This window comes from Mustela lutreola, chromosome 8 (genome assembly GCF_030435805.1).
Source record: "Mustela lutreola isolate mMusLut2 chromosome 8, mMusLut2.pri, whole genome shotgun sequence".
Taxonomy (NCBI): Eukaryota; Metazoa; Chordata; class Mammalia; order Carnivora; family Mustelidae; genus Mustela; species Mustela lutreola.
In genome coordinates, this window is record NC_081297.1 from 93,541,756 (window position 1) to 93,558,249 (window position 16,494).

Below are 16,494 nucleotides of genomic sequence, written 5' to 3' on the forward strand. Positions count from 1 at the left end.
CCTTCAGCTCAGGTCATGATCACAGGGTCCTGGGATCGAGTCCCGTGTAGGTCTCCCTGCTCTGTGGGAGCCTGCTTCTCCCCTGCTTGCCACTCCCCCTGCTTGTGCGCCCTCTTTCTCTCTCAGACAAATAAATAAATAAATAAAATCTAGTAAAATAATAAATCTATATCTAGCAATGGTATAGAAACATGCATGAGAGTAATAAATCACCCATTCAAGATTGGAGTTACATCTGTGGAGAAAGGTGTGGAATTAGCATCGGAGAACTGTACAGAAGGGCTTCAGCTGTAATGTTGTTAGGGTTTTTTTATGATTTTATTTTTAAGTAATCTCTACTCCCAACATGGGACTCGAACTCACAACCCTGAGATCAAGAGCTACAGGCTCTACTGACTGAGCCAGCCAGGCACCTCTCTAATGTTTTATTTCTATTTAAAACCGTAGGCACAAACATGGCAAAATGTAATGACTTTAATAAAGTTGCATAGAGGTACTTGGGTGTTGGTTTTATTATTTGTTTTTCTCTATGTTGGAGATATTTCTCAACTTTAAATTGTACTTTTTTTTTTTTTTTTTTTTTTTTTTAAGATAAGGCAGGGGCTCCTAGGTGGCTCAGTCAGTTAAGCGTCTGCCTTCAGCTCAGGTCGTGACCTCAGGGGCCTGGGATCAAGTCCTGCATGGAGCCTGCTTCTCCCTCTCCCTCCCACTCTGCTTGCACTCTCATTCTCTCATTCTCTCTCTCTCTCAAATAAATAAATAAAATCTTTAAAAAAAGATAGACCAGGTTTGCAATAAGGGGACTTGATAGTCCAAAAATTGTATAATTTGCTATGATGGACTGCCCTAGGAAGAAAAATAGAAAGTAACCATTTTCTTTTGTTTCAGACACATGTATGACCACTTCATTAACCTCTACCCACAGCTGATTAAGAAACCTTCCATCGTGGATAAAGTACAAGATTTTATGGAGTATGTATAATAGCTCTCCTCTTGCCACTGAGACTGAAGGTCCTGAATCTGTCATTGCAAACAACATTTTTTCTTTCTGCCAATTTGTTTTTCTATCTCTTAGGAAGGACTAGTCCTGCCTGTGGCTGGTCCTATAGTAAGGTTTAGCACATTTCGGTAATGACATGAAAACTGGTTGCAGACAACATGTCTTCTAACTTGGGCTCTTTCAAAGGTCAGGTTGAATGTCATCATTGATTACACATCTGGAGGAAGACACATCAGTGTAAGGAAGGCAAAGTTAAATGCCTGGACTGCTTCCGCCTGAGGATCCTTCAGGGATCCCTCCTGCTCCCTCTCTGAGGTGCTTCTGTGTCATGGGCCTGGGTTCCCATCTTAGCGGGAGCCCTGGCTGTTATCTAGTTCTTATTCTTAATATCCTTGGAGAACATGGCCATTGTAATCAAGTTTTCTGAAGACTTAGTAATTCTCAGTATTAAGAAAAGTTGTTTCCTATTTGTTTTATATGTGGCATTGTTTTATACTTGTGACTGTGATTAATTTGGGGACCATAGGGCTCCTGGGTTGGCCCTCCAAATCATACACTGAATGCTAAAGTCCTACAGCACATCATTAAAAATTATTGGGCTAGATCTCATGAAGCAATGACCTTGTATTCTAAGACTGATTTGGAGAAAGCCAGAACAAATCAGAAATAACTTTCAGTATACCAAGTCATGTCAAATCATTCTCTTTCTAGAAAGTGCAGAGAACTATAAGAGAGACAGAATGGAAAGACTATAAAGAAGAGAGACAGAATGGAAGGAGAATAAAAACAAGCCTGTCTTGCTAAGTATACTAGGACAGAGGTGTTGAGGCAGTTACTGGCCACAACTGAAATAGAATGAACCATAAACTATAAAAACAATTGGAGAGAAATATAGACATATATCAACTACCCTGTCCTTAGGAGTTTTTTGTTGTTCTTTAACTTTACGACTTCCATATAAAAAAAGTTAATGACTTATCCGTACTGATTTAGTGAGGCATTGTGGTTTTGTATGAAATACATATGGATGGCCTATCCTTGAATTTTGTAGATTTCAGTATCACGAGAAGCTAAATGTTATACCTAGATAGAGCATGCAGACAGCTATCAAGAAAGAGTCATAGTCCAAGGAAGAAATCGAAAATATTTTAGGATTTGCCCAATAGCCTTTCAAAGTGATTTGGATGTTACAAGATCCAGAATGTAAATTACACTACCATAAGTATCTGAATATATAATCTCTAAATGCCTCGGCTTGATTTAGCTTTAGATGAGCAACCATGGAGATCTCGAGGGCAAATCTAATTTCTCTTGCAGGAAGCAAGATCAATGGACCCGGAAAAATGTGAAAGCTTACAAGGATGACCCATTTTGGAGGCATACAGGCTATATTATAGCACAGATGGATGGGCTGTATGTAGGAGCATTGAAGAGGGCTAAGTTAGAAAGGACAAAGGTAAGATTTCCAAAAAGCTGCTCAGAATTTATATTATAATTTGGCAATATTATTGCCAAGGATATCAAACATTGAAAATTATCTTGAAACTATGACAAGAATATTGAAAGAATGGCAAGAATACTGAAAATTATCTTTAAAATAACATTGCAACCTAGAAACAGATCAAATTGGGACTAGTGTATCTTGCACACAAAAACGCTGCCTTGTTATATGGCTAGCACCTGAGTCAGTGACACAAAATTCAAGCTTAATACACAATCTCTATCTCTTTCATAATACTATGCTCTGGAATAGCTTAAAGAATGTACTGAATCAATGTACTCACTGTTAAACTAATCTAATAAAGTTAGTATTTTAGGTGATAGAATTGTTAAGGCAAAATGTTAAAGTGTACAAGTTCTATGGTTCCCATCCTCTATTAACGTCATAGTTACAGTACGTCATAATATTTCAAAAAGCTTTACTGAATCATTGAAGATTCAAAGATACCATTTAATATACTTCCAAAAATTATGGAGATTTTTTATTTCCTGGGAGTAATACACACATACATACACACACAAATACACACACACACTGGAGATATATGTATATGTGTGTGTATATATTATATATATATATTATATATATATACACACACATATACACACACATTGAACAAAATATACAAAAAGACAGTTCATAGAAAAGTGATGCAAAAAATTCTTAATCATATGAATCAAGCCTTACTCATAAGTTTAGAAATACACATTAAAACCATCCTGAAACATACTTTCTCTACTTTCTCACTTGTCTATTTGGCAGAAATTCCAAAATGTGAATGCCTACTCTGCTAGCAAGACTAAGGGAGAAAAAAGCACTTTCCCAAAATACTGGTAGTAATACAAACTGGTATATTTGCTGTGGAGAGAAAACGTGGCATTCAGTATCCGAATCGTCTACTCATTTACCCTTTAACCCAGGAATCCCACTTCTACAATTATCACCAAGGTTCACAGGCAAAAACTTCATATGGCTTATGTGTCGACCTCTTCGTTACAGATAATTTGTAATAGCAAAAGACTGAAAACAGCCAAATACATAGAAGACTGGCTGCGTAAATGATGTGGCTGTAACAGGAATGAAGTAGATTTCCAAATACTGTTACGATGTGAGGTTTGGGATCTGTTATAAAGTATAAAAAAGTAAGGTGAAGACCAGTGTGAATTGTTTGCTGAATTTTATGTAAGAAATGGAAAGATAGATAGATATAGATTTGCTTAACTTTGCAAGAATAAGCAACAATGAAAGAATAAACCCAAAACTTATAAAAAAAGAAAAAGAAAAAGATTACCTCCCAAAAAAGGAAGAGAGGAAAGGGGAGGGAATGGGAATGAAAGCTACATTTCTCTAAATGTATCTGTATATATATTTTACTTTGGAACCATGTAAATGCTGTTCATAATTATAAAACAAAATTTAATCACCTGGAAGAAAAACAGTCCCTAAAATCTTAAAATGAATTGATATTAATATATCTAATGATATATCAAAAGTTCATGGCATAACCACACAGAGAGTGGTTATTTCCAGTGACCTTGACGCAGTCATTACAGTACATCCTTAACGGATAGATCCTAAGGACAAGAACTACCATAAAACAAAAACAAAACAGCCTTAAACAGTAATTCAGTAAGCTCACTTTATCAATATAGTGTAGTTATTTTAAAATTTTATAAATACAGTAAGATAAAGCAAATAAAGAAATACGGTGAATATCAAGATTTTCAGCATATTGGCACCTGGGTGCCTCAGTGGGTTAAGCCTCTGCCTTCGGCTCAGGTCATGATCTCAGGGTCCTGGGACTGAGCCCCACATTGGGCTCTCTGCTCAGCAGGGAGCCTGCTTTCCCCTCTCTCTGCCTGCCTCTCTGCCTATTTGTGATCTCTCTGTGTCAAATAAATAAATAAAATCTTAAAAAAAAAAAGATTTTCAGCATACAAAAAGCCAATGAAGTAGAGGTTTCATAGTTTTTAAAGTTGTTAGATAGGCAGGAAATCATTACTTTTAGCTTCCTTTTAAAAAATACATATTTTCTTGCTTTTCTCCCTTGAGAAGGCTTAGAAATAATGAGGAAAAATAGCTTTGATCCAGTAGCACTGAGCATCCTCTAGGAGACCATGTTTTAAGGTGAGCAACCATATCTCAAACAAGACCAAAAAAGTACTAGCCACGAAGAAAAATATAAATTCAGCTAATTAAATTTCATTTCATCAGAAGACACTATATTGAAAGTGAAAAAATAACCTACAAACCAAGAGAAAATACTTGCAATACATTTAATTAAGAAAGGGTTTGTTTCAGAAATGCATAAGGAATAGCAAATAAATTTTAAAAAAGAAAATACCCAATAGGAAAAAAGGCAATGGGCAAAAATATCAACAGGAATTTCCCAGAAAAGGAAACAAAAATGGCCCATAAAAATGTGAAGAAATGCTTAATTTCAGTAAGAAATACTGATGAAAACCTCAGTGAGGGGGCGCCTGGATGGCTCAGTCGGTTAAGCGGTTAAGTGTCCGCCTTGAGCTCAGGTCTTGATTCCATCACCTCAGAGTGGGGCCCCAGGGGAGTCTGGGAAGTCTGGTTCTCCCTCTCCCTCTGCCTATCCCCTGCCTGTGCACTCTCTCTCTCTCTCTCTTGCTCTCTCCCTCTCTCAAATAAATAAATAAATAAATAAGATCTTTAAAATATAAATAAGTAACCTCAATGAGATTCTATTATACGCTGGAAGTGGGAAATTTTAACCACTGCTGGATTGAGTAAATTGTTCCAACTGCTTTGGAAAAGCAGTGAATTTTACTTGAAACATTTAAAGATAACATATGTTCTACAGTGTAGCAAATCCACTCAGATTAAAGATATTCTTATATGTGGGGGGAGGTGGCCTGTGTATGTAAAAGTTCACATTGCCATTGTTTTGCCACAAACTGGAAACACTCCATGGTACTATATATTCATGTAATTGAATACCTCATAGCAATGAAAATAAACGGGCTGTTTCTACACTATCAACATTGACAAATGTCAAAAAATAATGTTGACCAGAAGAATGCATACAATATGATTCTATTTATACAAATTCAAAAGGAGACAAATTTAAAAATACATTGTCTAGAATGTGTACACAGATGACAAAGTAACAGAAAAGCAGGTAATGAGCCACACAGAACTAGCCCAGTGGTTACTGCTGGTGAGGAGGGAAATGCGATTGGAGGCTTTCAAGGCATAGCTAATGTTCTTTTTCCTAATCTGTCAGGTGGGCTGATAAGTGCTTTTTCTTCCTTTTAGATTGTGCATATACATCTTTATTCTTTCATATGTATGGTATCATTCTTAATTTTAAAAAAAGGCATGGGGGAGGCGCCTGGGTGGCTCAGCAGGTTAGGGCCTCTGTCTTCGGCTCAGGTCATGATCCCGGGGTTTGGGGATCGAGCCCCGCATCGGGCTCTCTGTTCCGCAGGGAGCCTGCTTCCTCCTCTGTCTCTGCCTGCTTCTCTGCCTACTTGTGATCTCTGTCTGTCAAATAAATAGGTGAAATCTTTGAAAAAAAAAAAGGCATAGGGAGCCTGCTTCTCCCTCTACTGCTCCCCGTGCTTGTGCTCTCTTTTTTTCTCTCCCTCCCTCTCTCTCTCTGATAAATAATAAATAAATAAGTAAAATATTTTAAAAATAAATTAAATAAATTAAAAGGCAAACTATTAAAGGCAAATTGAAAACTGAATAATATTTGCAATTTCTATCAGACAGTGAACTAATCTTAATATATAACAAACTCCTAAAGGTTAATAAGAAAAAGAATAAGAAAAATAACTGAGGCAGATGACCAGTTCGCCAAAAAACAAATCCAAAGGCTTTTAAACATGCTCCGCCTTACTCCTAATAAAAGAGTTGCCAGTGTAAACTGCAATGAGACACTGTTTTTCACCTATCCATTTGGAAATAAACTCAGTGTTTAATGTTGAGGCTGGAAGAGTGTCTTAAAATAAGCCACATGAGGACAATTTGGCAACATCTATTAAAATCAAAATCACTTCTAGGTATCTATCCTACAGGTAGTTCGCACACATACAAAATGATAGGTCCAAGATTGATTATTGTAACATTGTTTATAACAGCAAATGACTAGAAAGCCCCTAGAAGTCCATCAATGTAATGTAATGTATTTAATGTAATATAATTGTATTTTCAATATAATCCTGGTCTGAATTAATGTATTCCATTTACTGGAATACTGTTTGAGAGAATGAGGAGGATTTTACATCTAATATGGGAGGTCAACAAAACAAGTGAAAAATATTAGGAGAAAAAAATCAAGGTGAAGAGTAGCGCAGATAATACACTACCATTTGTGTAAAAATGTATTTGTAACACACATTAAAAAGTCCAGAGAAGGACATAGAAACGAATAAAAAGTGGTAAACTGGAGACAGGGTGGTACCTGTGAGAGGATTTCCACTACAGATTTTATCATAATTTTTTCTTTCCTTTTTTTTTAATAGCTATAAATTCTTTTTTTTTTTTTTTTTTACTTGACAGATCACAAGTAGGCAGAGAGGCAGGCGGGGTGGGGGTGGGGGTGGGAAGCAGGCCTCCTGCTGAGCAGAGAGCCCGATGTGGGGCTCGATCCCAGCACCCTGAGACCATGACCTGAGCTGAAGGCAGAGGCTTAACCCATCCAAGCGCCCCTTACCATAATTTTTTCTTAACTATCTATTTATTTGAGAGAGTGCGAGAAAGGGGAGTAAGGCCAGAGGGAAAACCCCAAGCAGACAGCCCACAGGTTGCAGAGCCTGATATGAGGCTCCATCCCATGACCCCAAGATCATGACCTGAGCTGAAATCAGAAGTCTGATGATCAACTGACCGAAACACCCAGGTGCCCCATCATAATTTTTTATATCTGTAATAATGAAAGTGTGACTTATTCAAAGGACAATACAAAGAGAATATGTATATAAATAAATAATCAGGTTCTGGCTTTTTTTCTTTCTTTCTTCCTTCCTTTCTTTCTTTCGTTCTTTCTATCTTTTTTTATGAACATGTCACTTTTTTGTCTTTCCACCAACTCTGCCTAAAAGCCAATTTGTAGATGCCCGACCCCAGGCTACTCTGGTGGACTGACTCTTGCAGGAGCAGTGCTCTCTAGTTGGTACAAAGTTCATGTTCAAGTCTGATCATTGCTTTGAGGTAACTGCTGTCGAGCCAGTCAGACCACACGAAAACCAAACACGAAATTAAAACGCATCTTAGTTGAATATTTTGCTGTAAAGCAGTGATTCTCAACTATGAGCATTCTCCCTTCAGAACACAGTCAGCAATGCCTGGAGATGTTTTTGGTAATCAAAACCGGAAGGGTTTTACTGATACTAATAGGGAGAGGCCAGTGATGCTGCTAAATATTTTAGAGTGCACAGCCCCCAAAGAGAAAGAATTATTTGGCCCCAAATACCTCAAGTATTTTGGGTATCAAAACATGCCAAAACATCTCTTACAGACCATAAGGTAATAATTATTTTGTAAGCTACAATAAAATCTAGTACATTTGTTCCATTAGGGACCCTTCCCAAAGGAATGACTGAATGGATCCCTAACAACAGGAAAACAAGAAAATGACATCCAACTATCACAAATCACTGTTAAGAGCGGTCTTTGTCTTTCCCTAGCCCATGACCATGTTCCAGATTCAGTTCCTGAATGCCGTCGGAGATCTGTTGGATCTGATTCCCTCGGTTTCTCCCACAAAAAATTCCAGCCTAAAGGTTTTCAAGAGATGGGACATGGGACATTGCTCTGCTCTTATTAAGGTAAGACATAGCAGTGTTTTTCCTTGCTCTGGGCCACACAGACTTTTCCTATATGTCAACCCAAGTGTGGTCACATCTCAATCCTGGCTTAAACCAACTATCAGCTCATGTGACCTCTATCTAGAAATTAAGAACTGGAAGGAGCTGATGGAGGGAATTACAAGTACAAGATGGTACCTCTGTTTCTTCTATCACTCCTCCCGTGCCATATGCACCTACCACTCCTATGTCTCACAGTCTTCCATTTTGGATATTGGGAGGACAGAGTCTGTCTGTTTTATGCATATTAAAGGTTAATGTTGTGCTCCTTGGCCATATTTTCTCATAATAAATATGGCGATGAACACCCAAATTGACACAATCGCTGTACACTTCCTATGCCTATAGGCAGTTACCTATACACCTCTTCGTCATTCACTATGATTCTGGCTGTAGGTTCTTCCTGGATTTGAGAACATCTATTTTGCTCATTCAAGCTGGTACACATACGCAGCCATGCTCAGGATATATAAACACTGGGACTTCAACATCAAAGATAAAGACACCAGCAGTAGTCGACTCTCTTTCAGCAGTTACCCAGGTAAATAAATTTAGAGGGACATTGGAGTACTCTTCCGTATTCTTTCAGAATGAAACCTTGGCCATTCAGAGTAACTGGAATGGGAGAAGAAACCTTTAGAGGTTAGTATGCATGAATGAAAGTTGATGTTCAGAATGCCTTTTGAAGAAATACAGCTCTAATGCTTTTATGTAATGGAATGGTGTGAAAAAAGTTAATAGCTGCCGAAAACTCACTTCATCAAATGCCAAGTGAGGTACGAGATACTTTCCTAGGCTCTGCGGCAGAAGCCAGGTTGGGCAACAGAGATCCTGCTCTCAGTGTTTCCTCAGGGGCCTGTTTCTTTTATTCATCACAGTATCCACAGAACTTAACTTAGTGTGGCACCTTGTACTTAATTTTTGCTGAATGAGTGGTTGAATGAATGCATAAGCTTATAAATCTTACACTAGAGCAAGATAAGTACTATACAGATAATAATGGTATTATTACTGGGTACTGTATGAGCTACAGTGGAAATGTAAGGAATGTTAAGAGTATTCAAAGGAGGGTCAGCTCATACTGGATTGTCAGGGAAAGGAAAGAGGCCAATACTTGAGATAAACCATGAATGATGCCTAGAATTTGAACAGTGGGATTTGTGGGAAGGATGGTCTCTGTGGAGTAGGAGTTGCAAGCTCCTGTTCTTAAAGGGGCCAGGCAGATGATGTAAAATGGATAAAGGGGGGGCTGGTATAAGAAAATGAAAGTGAAAACAATTGCAACAAACACATGACCCATTGAAAGAGCGCCAGGTGCTCAGCTCTCACTGAATGTTGTCACTCAGCAATATGGCGGTCAGTGTTGCCAGATCCTCCAACTTCTGAAGATAAAAATAGGGATGTAACAAAATGTACTGTGTGAACCTAACTAAACAGTTCTGCTACCTGGAATGACCCCCTCAGGTGTAGGTTTGGAACCTCCTCACGGAACATCATGGGTATAGGCAAGGGGAAAATTCTTAAACATCTAAGAGTCCAACAGCAGATACCAGGTGGACAGTTTTGACTTTTAATTACATATTTGTAAAATACAACCACCTGTTGTATCTATCTACCTTTGTCAGAGTTATCATTACCCCTTCTGCAGTTATTATTATTCCTGGTAGTATTAATACCATCCTATTACAAATTCTGATCAGTGACATAACTTTGTATTGTGCTGTCCTTGTGACCCCATCCTTTGAAAACACTTTGATTCCATCTTTGTCATTGCTCGCTTAATTGTTTTAGTATTGAGTGGGGCTGGGCACTCCTTTCTCAGAGTTAGACTGTGTTTTGATTTCTTTGTATTCCTTTAGACTGCAATTTAAGGACAGCACAAGACCGAGGCCAGTCAAATACTCATATTCTTCCTCTTATTTGCAATAAAAGGCAATGTTCAGATGTTACCTGCACTACTTTGAAATCTCTGCAGAATGGCGTTCTTCTGTAGTCTGAATAATCCTGGATCCCTAAGGTAGTGATGGGGAAAGACATGGAGGAATTTCCTATGAAACCTAACAGTCTGTTAACATTTGTATATATGTATATATCTTTCCAGAACAGATAGATACGTAGATAATAGAGGTTTTTTTTTTTTTTTTAGAGCATTTAAACTGAGAGAAAGCAATACTTTTTTTTTTAATCCAACATGTTTTTACAGGAGCTAATGTAGGAATATGATTCATATTTTCTTTCATTGGACAGTTTTGTTCTCAGCAACAAACATGAAAAATGTGGAGGGTCTCATCTCTATTACAAAGAATTGTTTGATTAAAGGATCCACCCACCACTTTAGGTTCATCCAATATGTATGGAGTTAAGCTTTGCCGTGAGCTTCATCTCTTGTGCACTGCTGATCCCAGAGCAGAGCTGGGTGGCTTGTTTGTTGCTGGTGTTGGTGGAGGAGTGACAGGGGTGGGAGTGTGGTATCAAGATCTGGAGGTTGTTCATGATATGAGCAAGGGTATTAAGAATTACTGAGTCAGAACAGAAATATCAAGTCATGAAATATTTATGATTTTGCTGAAACACGTATTAAAGATGACATAACTGGGATGCTATAGACACCATTATTCTAAAGATACAAATAACTCTGGAGATTTCCAATGCCCCTATCCATACTTTTATAATACATCATGACCCCCCACTCCTGCCCAGTTCTGTAGAAGTGACCACCAAGATGATTGTCCTGAAAAACACTAAAGCTTCAAGACAAAAAGACATTTTTTTTTGTTTTGATGTCATCAAAAAGGAAAACGGTAGAACTTGGACAGCTATAAACTGTTCCTCCATGTATGAAATCCAACGTAAAACTTTACTTTGGCGGGCCTGGGCTTTTCCTCATCTGTAGAATGAGACTAATATAAAGGCTGACTTCATAAAGTTGTAAACATTATGTAATTTATTTGTTTGCGATTTTCTATGAAATTTCATGTCAGGCAAAATATTTATGATGGGAAACAGGACAGATGCTGTCCCTATTATATCAAAATTTGTATTCTGATAGAAGGGACAAATAAAAAAGCAGTGATTAAAGTGTGATTTGTGTAATAATAGAGAAGACTAGTTTGGGGATGTTGGGATAGCTTCCAAGAGAAAGTAAAATTTAAGTTGAGGTGCAAAAACAGGTATAAATTAGCCAGCAAATGAGGACAGTGGGGTGATAAAATGTTCCCTGTGGGCGAAGCAGCATGTGTGAAGGCTTGTAGGCAAGAAAAATATATGTGGAGAAGGCCACAAAGACAGAATGGAGGACAGTGAAGACCATTCAAGTGACAAGTGGTAGACGTGACATTAATATATTTGCATTTTAGAATTATCTGGCCCACAGAGGAGGAGAACGAGAGAGGTTGCCAGGAGAATATTTAGAAGCCTGAGGCAATAAATAATCCAGGTACCTCAAGACAGATAATGTTTTGTAGATCGTCAGTCAGGATGTGGATGGAAGACTGAGCTCCATCTTCAAGAAAAGAACAGTATCAACAATGACTGCTGAATTACTTCATCAATTCAGGAATGTCTATGAGCTCCCGTTATCCTAGCCAGAATCCTTGAGAGATGATGACCTAATGGCAGTTGTCAGAAGAGCACTCCCAAAATCGTAGTCCAGCACAGGAGACTAGAAGAAACGGCAGTAATCCAGCACACTCGGACTTACTTAAGTCAGTCTCACGCTCTGTGTTCACCGAGCCCCAGGTGTTGACTCCCTAAAAGTGAGGTGGTTATGTCAAGGAAACAAATTAATATAATAATTCTCATCTTAATCTAGAAAAGGTATGGTGACTTGGTAGCTTCATAGTTTCTATCTTTTCCAGACTGTTTTTTTTTTTTTTTTTAATAAACTGAGTAGGACTTTCCTTTACCCTTGGGGAAATGATTTCACCTGAAGATCCTAATATGAAATGTCCTGAGAAAGTCAGAAGGAGACCACAAGTCAGCCAGATGCTCATAAACCTCAGGACTGTCCTCGGGCTCAGGGGAGTGATGTTCCAGTTTTGAAGTGCCTTCCTCAAAATTTCCAAAGTGCCCCCTCCAGCGCCTGGAGACCGGCCGGGTTGGCAGTCCTGGGGCACCCTGGAGCCGGCCTGCATCCCATGTGTCTTATTGAGTGGGCACCTGGGTAGCTTAGTCAGTTAAGTGTCCAAGTCTTGATCTCAACTCAGGTCTTGATCTCAGGGTCTTGAGTTCAAGTCCTGTGTTGGAGCCTACTGAAAAAAAAATTGTCCCCACCCCCCATGTATGTCTAATTTAGGAAGCACTTTTACAGAAATTTCCAAAATATCCTTCTAGTGCCCAGGACTAGCCAGAATAGCAGAGCCATCCAAGTGGGGCTGGTCTCCAGCATGGTCTCCACATGGCTCCTGGTCTCCAGACATCGCTCTTCTGATAGCTCTTCCCCTCCACCCTTATCTGTACATTCAACAAGATGTTGCTCATCAATGTGGGGGGCGTTGGGACTCAAGCCAATCTGAGGTCCTACTGAGCTGATAGATCTTTTCTGCTGGCATCACAGTGTGTTTGCCCCATGACTGAGTGGACAGAATGTTGGTGACAGGATGATTTGAGGTAGCCCTCGTGTCAGATACAACGTGTGATCAGGGCTCCAGGCTACCGAAGGTCGCTCTTACCTTCGGGCTACAGCATGTGTGTGGACCTGCCTCCCTTCAACAGCCCTGGAAGTTGGCAGAGGAGGCAACAAGGGAATTTATTGTGGTGTCCCGCGCTGGCCCTCAGGTGGTCACCTCACCCCTGCAGCCTCTGTACCATGTGCTCTGCAGTCCTCTGCGGAGGGCTAGGCTTGGCTCTCACAAAGGCTTTGGAGAACCTCACTCCACGACACAGAGACCTTTGCCACAGATCTCATGCCCCCATGAGGTAACTTCCTACTCTCTGAGGCCGGTCTTTAGCCAAACAGATACACCTTGTGAGACAGGGGCTGCCCTTCTGGCTCTGCCCACAGGCTTCTCACCTGTAGGTGGGGGTGTGTGGACAGTAGGGTAGCATCAGTGCGAAAGGAAATCACATTCTAGGAATGCAATGGTTACAGTCTACAGGAGTCTAAGACGGACACAGAAGGATAATGTGTTGACATACGTTTGTGCTATAAAATTCTGAATGGCAGAAACAAATTGTCATTCCCATTTTTCTTAATCTTCTGGGTAAGGTTTGCATCTGGAGTCATCGTTAACAAGAGCAGTAATGATTTTTTGAGGGAGTTCTTAGTGTTCGACAGCAACATGACAGACTGCAGAGCGGCAGGGTCAGTAAGTAAACAGTGTTCGGGAGCGGTGCAGACAAAAAATCTACGTTGTTTGAGTACAGACAGGTTACAAAGAGGCCTGGCTTTATGAATAATAACAATATTGCCACCTTTTCCTCGTGACAGGTGACACATAATTATTCAGGAACAATGCACTTAATAAGGAATGTACAGAGATGGTACCCAGACTCTCTAAAGAATCTTCATACGCCCCAATTGGAGGATAGATACCTATTATTCTAAATCTTCATTTATAAGTCCCTATACCTCGTAAGGGCCTGTGAATTTTGCAGTTTGCCTCTTCATCGAATTGTTTATATAGGCAGGAGCCCTGCAAAAAATTAGTGTGGGGCTCTGAAAATTCTAAAGAAGGTAGCCCTGGATAACCTTGTTTTGGAAGCATCCCTTCGGTTTTGAATTGCCATGGTCTGTTGTACTGAACAACTGAGGAAGGTAAAAGACCGACGTGAGCCCTCTGGCAGGGCGCAGCCACCTGCTGATTCTGACCCCCACAGTCACGAACCAAGACAGTAAGACAGAGAGAGAAATCCCACAGGGAATGGCATCACTACAAAGGTAGCTAATACCACTGTATGAAGACCTCATTGCAAAGGGTTACTGATTTTGATTACATTGAAACTTTAAATCAGTTCAAAGTAAATCGACATGTCGGTAATACTGAGTCTTTCCATCCACAAATATCGTATCTATGTTTACGTAGGTCTTCATTAACTTGTGCAGTGCTTTGCAGTTTTTCATTGTAAGGGTCTTATATACCTTTAGCATTTTGATATCAAAATAATGTTTGATGCTACTCTAATCAGAATTGATATTTTCTTCCTTTTCAAGTGGTTCTTTGCTTTTATAGTTCAGCTGTTGCTACATAACAAGCCACTCCAAAAACTAGAGGCTTGAGATAAAAACAATCATTTAGTATCTCGTGGCTTTTGTGGAGACCAGGAATTTAGATTAGGGCACAGTGAGGATGGTTTGTCTCTACTTCTCTGTGTCTGGGTCTTCAGCTGAAGACTCAAGGGCTGAGGGGCTGAAAGCTATGATAGCTTAACTGAAGCCAGAGGATTCACTTCCAAGGTCACTCACTTACGTGGTTGGCAAGATGGTGCCCGCAAGTTGGTTCCCCTCTCCTTGAACCTCTCCACAGGACTGCTCAGGTAACCTCATGACAAGGTGTGTGGCTCCCCGCAGACCAAGTGATCCAAAAGAACAAAGCAAAAGTAGCAATGCCTATTATGACCTAATCTCAGAAGTCACACATTGTCACTTCCACCACATTCTATTCATTGGAAGCACATTATTGTGATCAGAGCACAAACAAGGAAAGGAAATTCAAATCTATCTTTTAAAGAGAAGAACAGCAAAGAATACATGAAAAATTTTAAAACCATCACAGTACAGAAATACAGTTTTTTAAAAAATATTTACTGTGTATCCTGGGACTTTTCCAAATACACTGGTCAGTTCTAACAGCTTTTTTGTAGATTTGTTGGGATGTTTCTCTATACGTAATCATGCCATCTCTGTGTAAAGACAGTTTTACTGCTTCCTTCCCTTGTATGTCTTTGTTTTCTTGCATGATTGCACTGATAAGACCTCCAACACAGTGCTGACTGGAAGTGGCATGAAAATCCTTTGCTATTTCTGATCTTAAGGGAGAAGTATTCAATGTTTCACTATAAAGTATGATGTTTGTTGTAGGTGTTTGGAGTTACCTTTTATAAGTTTAAAGAAGATTCCCTCCCTTCCTATTTTGTTTAATATTTTTGTTTAACATATTTTTGTGAAATTCTCAGCCTCTATTAAAAGAATCATGTGATTTTTCTCCTTTATTAATATGGTGAGTTCCATGGGTTGACTTTCAGATGTGAAACCAACTTGATATTCCTGGGATTATTCCCATTTATTTTTTTTATTTTTTATTTTTTTTTAAAGATTTTATTTATTTGTCAGAGAGAGAGAGGGAGAGAGAGCAAGCGCAGGCAGACAGAATGGCAGGCAGAGGCAGAGGGAGAAGCAGGCTCCCTGCCGAGCAAGGGGCCCGATGCGGGACTCCATCCCAGGACGCCGGGATCATGACCTGAACCGAAGGCAGTCGCTTAACCAACTGAGCCACCCAGGTGTCCTGGATTATCCCCATTTAGTCATATTATTCTTCTTATTTATTTTTTACTCAACTTACTAATATTTGGTTAAGAATGTTTTCATTTATATTCATGAGAGATATTGGTCGGTGGTTTCTTGTAATAGTTTTGGTGTCTTGGTATACCCGTCCTCATAATCTGAGTTTAGAATTTTTTTTTTCTTCTATGTTTTCTGAAAGTGTTTGTGTAGGACTAGCAATATATTTTTCCCTTAAATGTTTAATAGAATTCATTAACTGAGCCTTTTAGGCATGGGCTTTTTGTTGGAAAGTTTTTAACTATGAACTCAATTTCTTTCATTGATAACAGGACTATTCAGGTTTTCTAATTGGTCTTGAGCCAGTTTTAAAAATTTGTCTTTCAAAGAGTTTTCATTTCTTTGATGTTATCATGTTTATTGACATAAAGCTACTTATAGTATTTTCTGTGAGCCTTTTAATGTCTGTCTGTAGGATCTGTAGTTAAGTCCCTTTAATCATTCATGATACTATATCTTCTTTTTTGTTATTCACTCTAGCCTGAGATGTGTCAATTTAACTGATATTTTCCAATAGCCAGATTTTATTTTCATTGATTTGTTTCCTATTATTTGTTCATTTTTCCTCCTCATCGATTTCCATTCTTATCTTTATCATTTTCTCCCTTTGTGCAATCAACTTTTTTTCCCCCTAACTTCTTGAGGTAGAACCCCA

General features: G+C 39.0%; 1 protein-coding gene across 3 annotated transcripts in view; it reads left to right on the top strand.

Moving 5' to 3' along the window:
• Positions 1-16,494, top strand: part of PLBD1 (phospholipase B domain containing 1) — a 51,914-nt gene that overhangs the window by 18,958 nt on the left and 16,462 nt on the right. For all 3 annotated transcript variants that reach the window (XM_059186005.1, XM_059186003.1, XM_059186006.1), the window contains exons 3-6: positions 889-972; positions 2,318-2,456; positions 8,162-8,302; positions 8,738-8,882. In XM_059186005.1, coding sequence (XP_059041988.1) covers positions 889-972; positions 2,318-2,456; positions 8,162-8,302; positions 8,738-8,882 — 509 coding nt within the window. The remainder of the gene's footprint in view (positions 1-888; positions 973-2,317; positions 2,457-8,161; positions 8,303-8,737; positions 8,883-16,494) is intronic.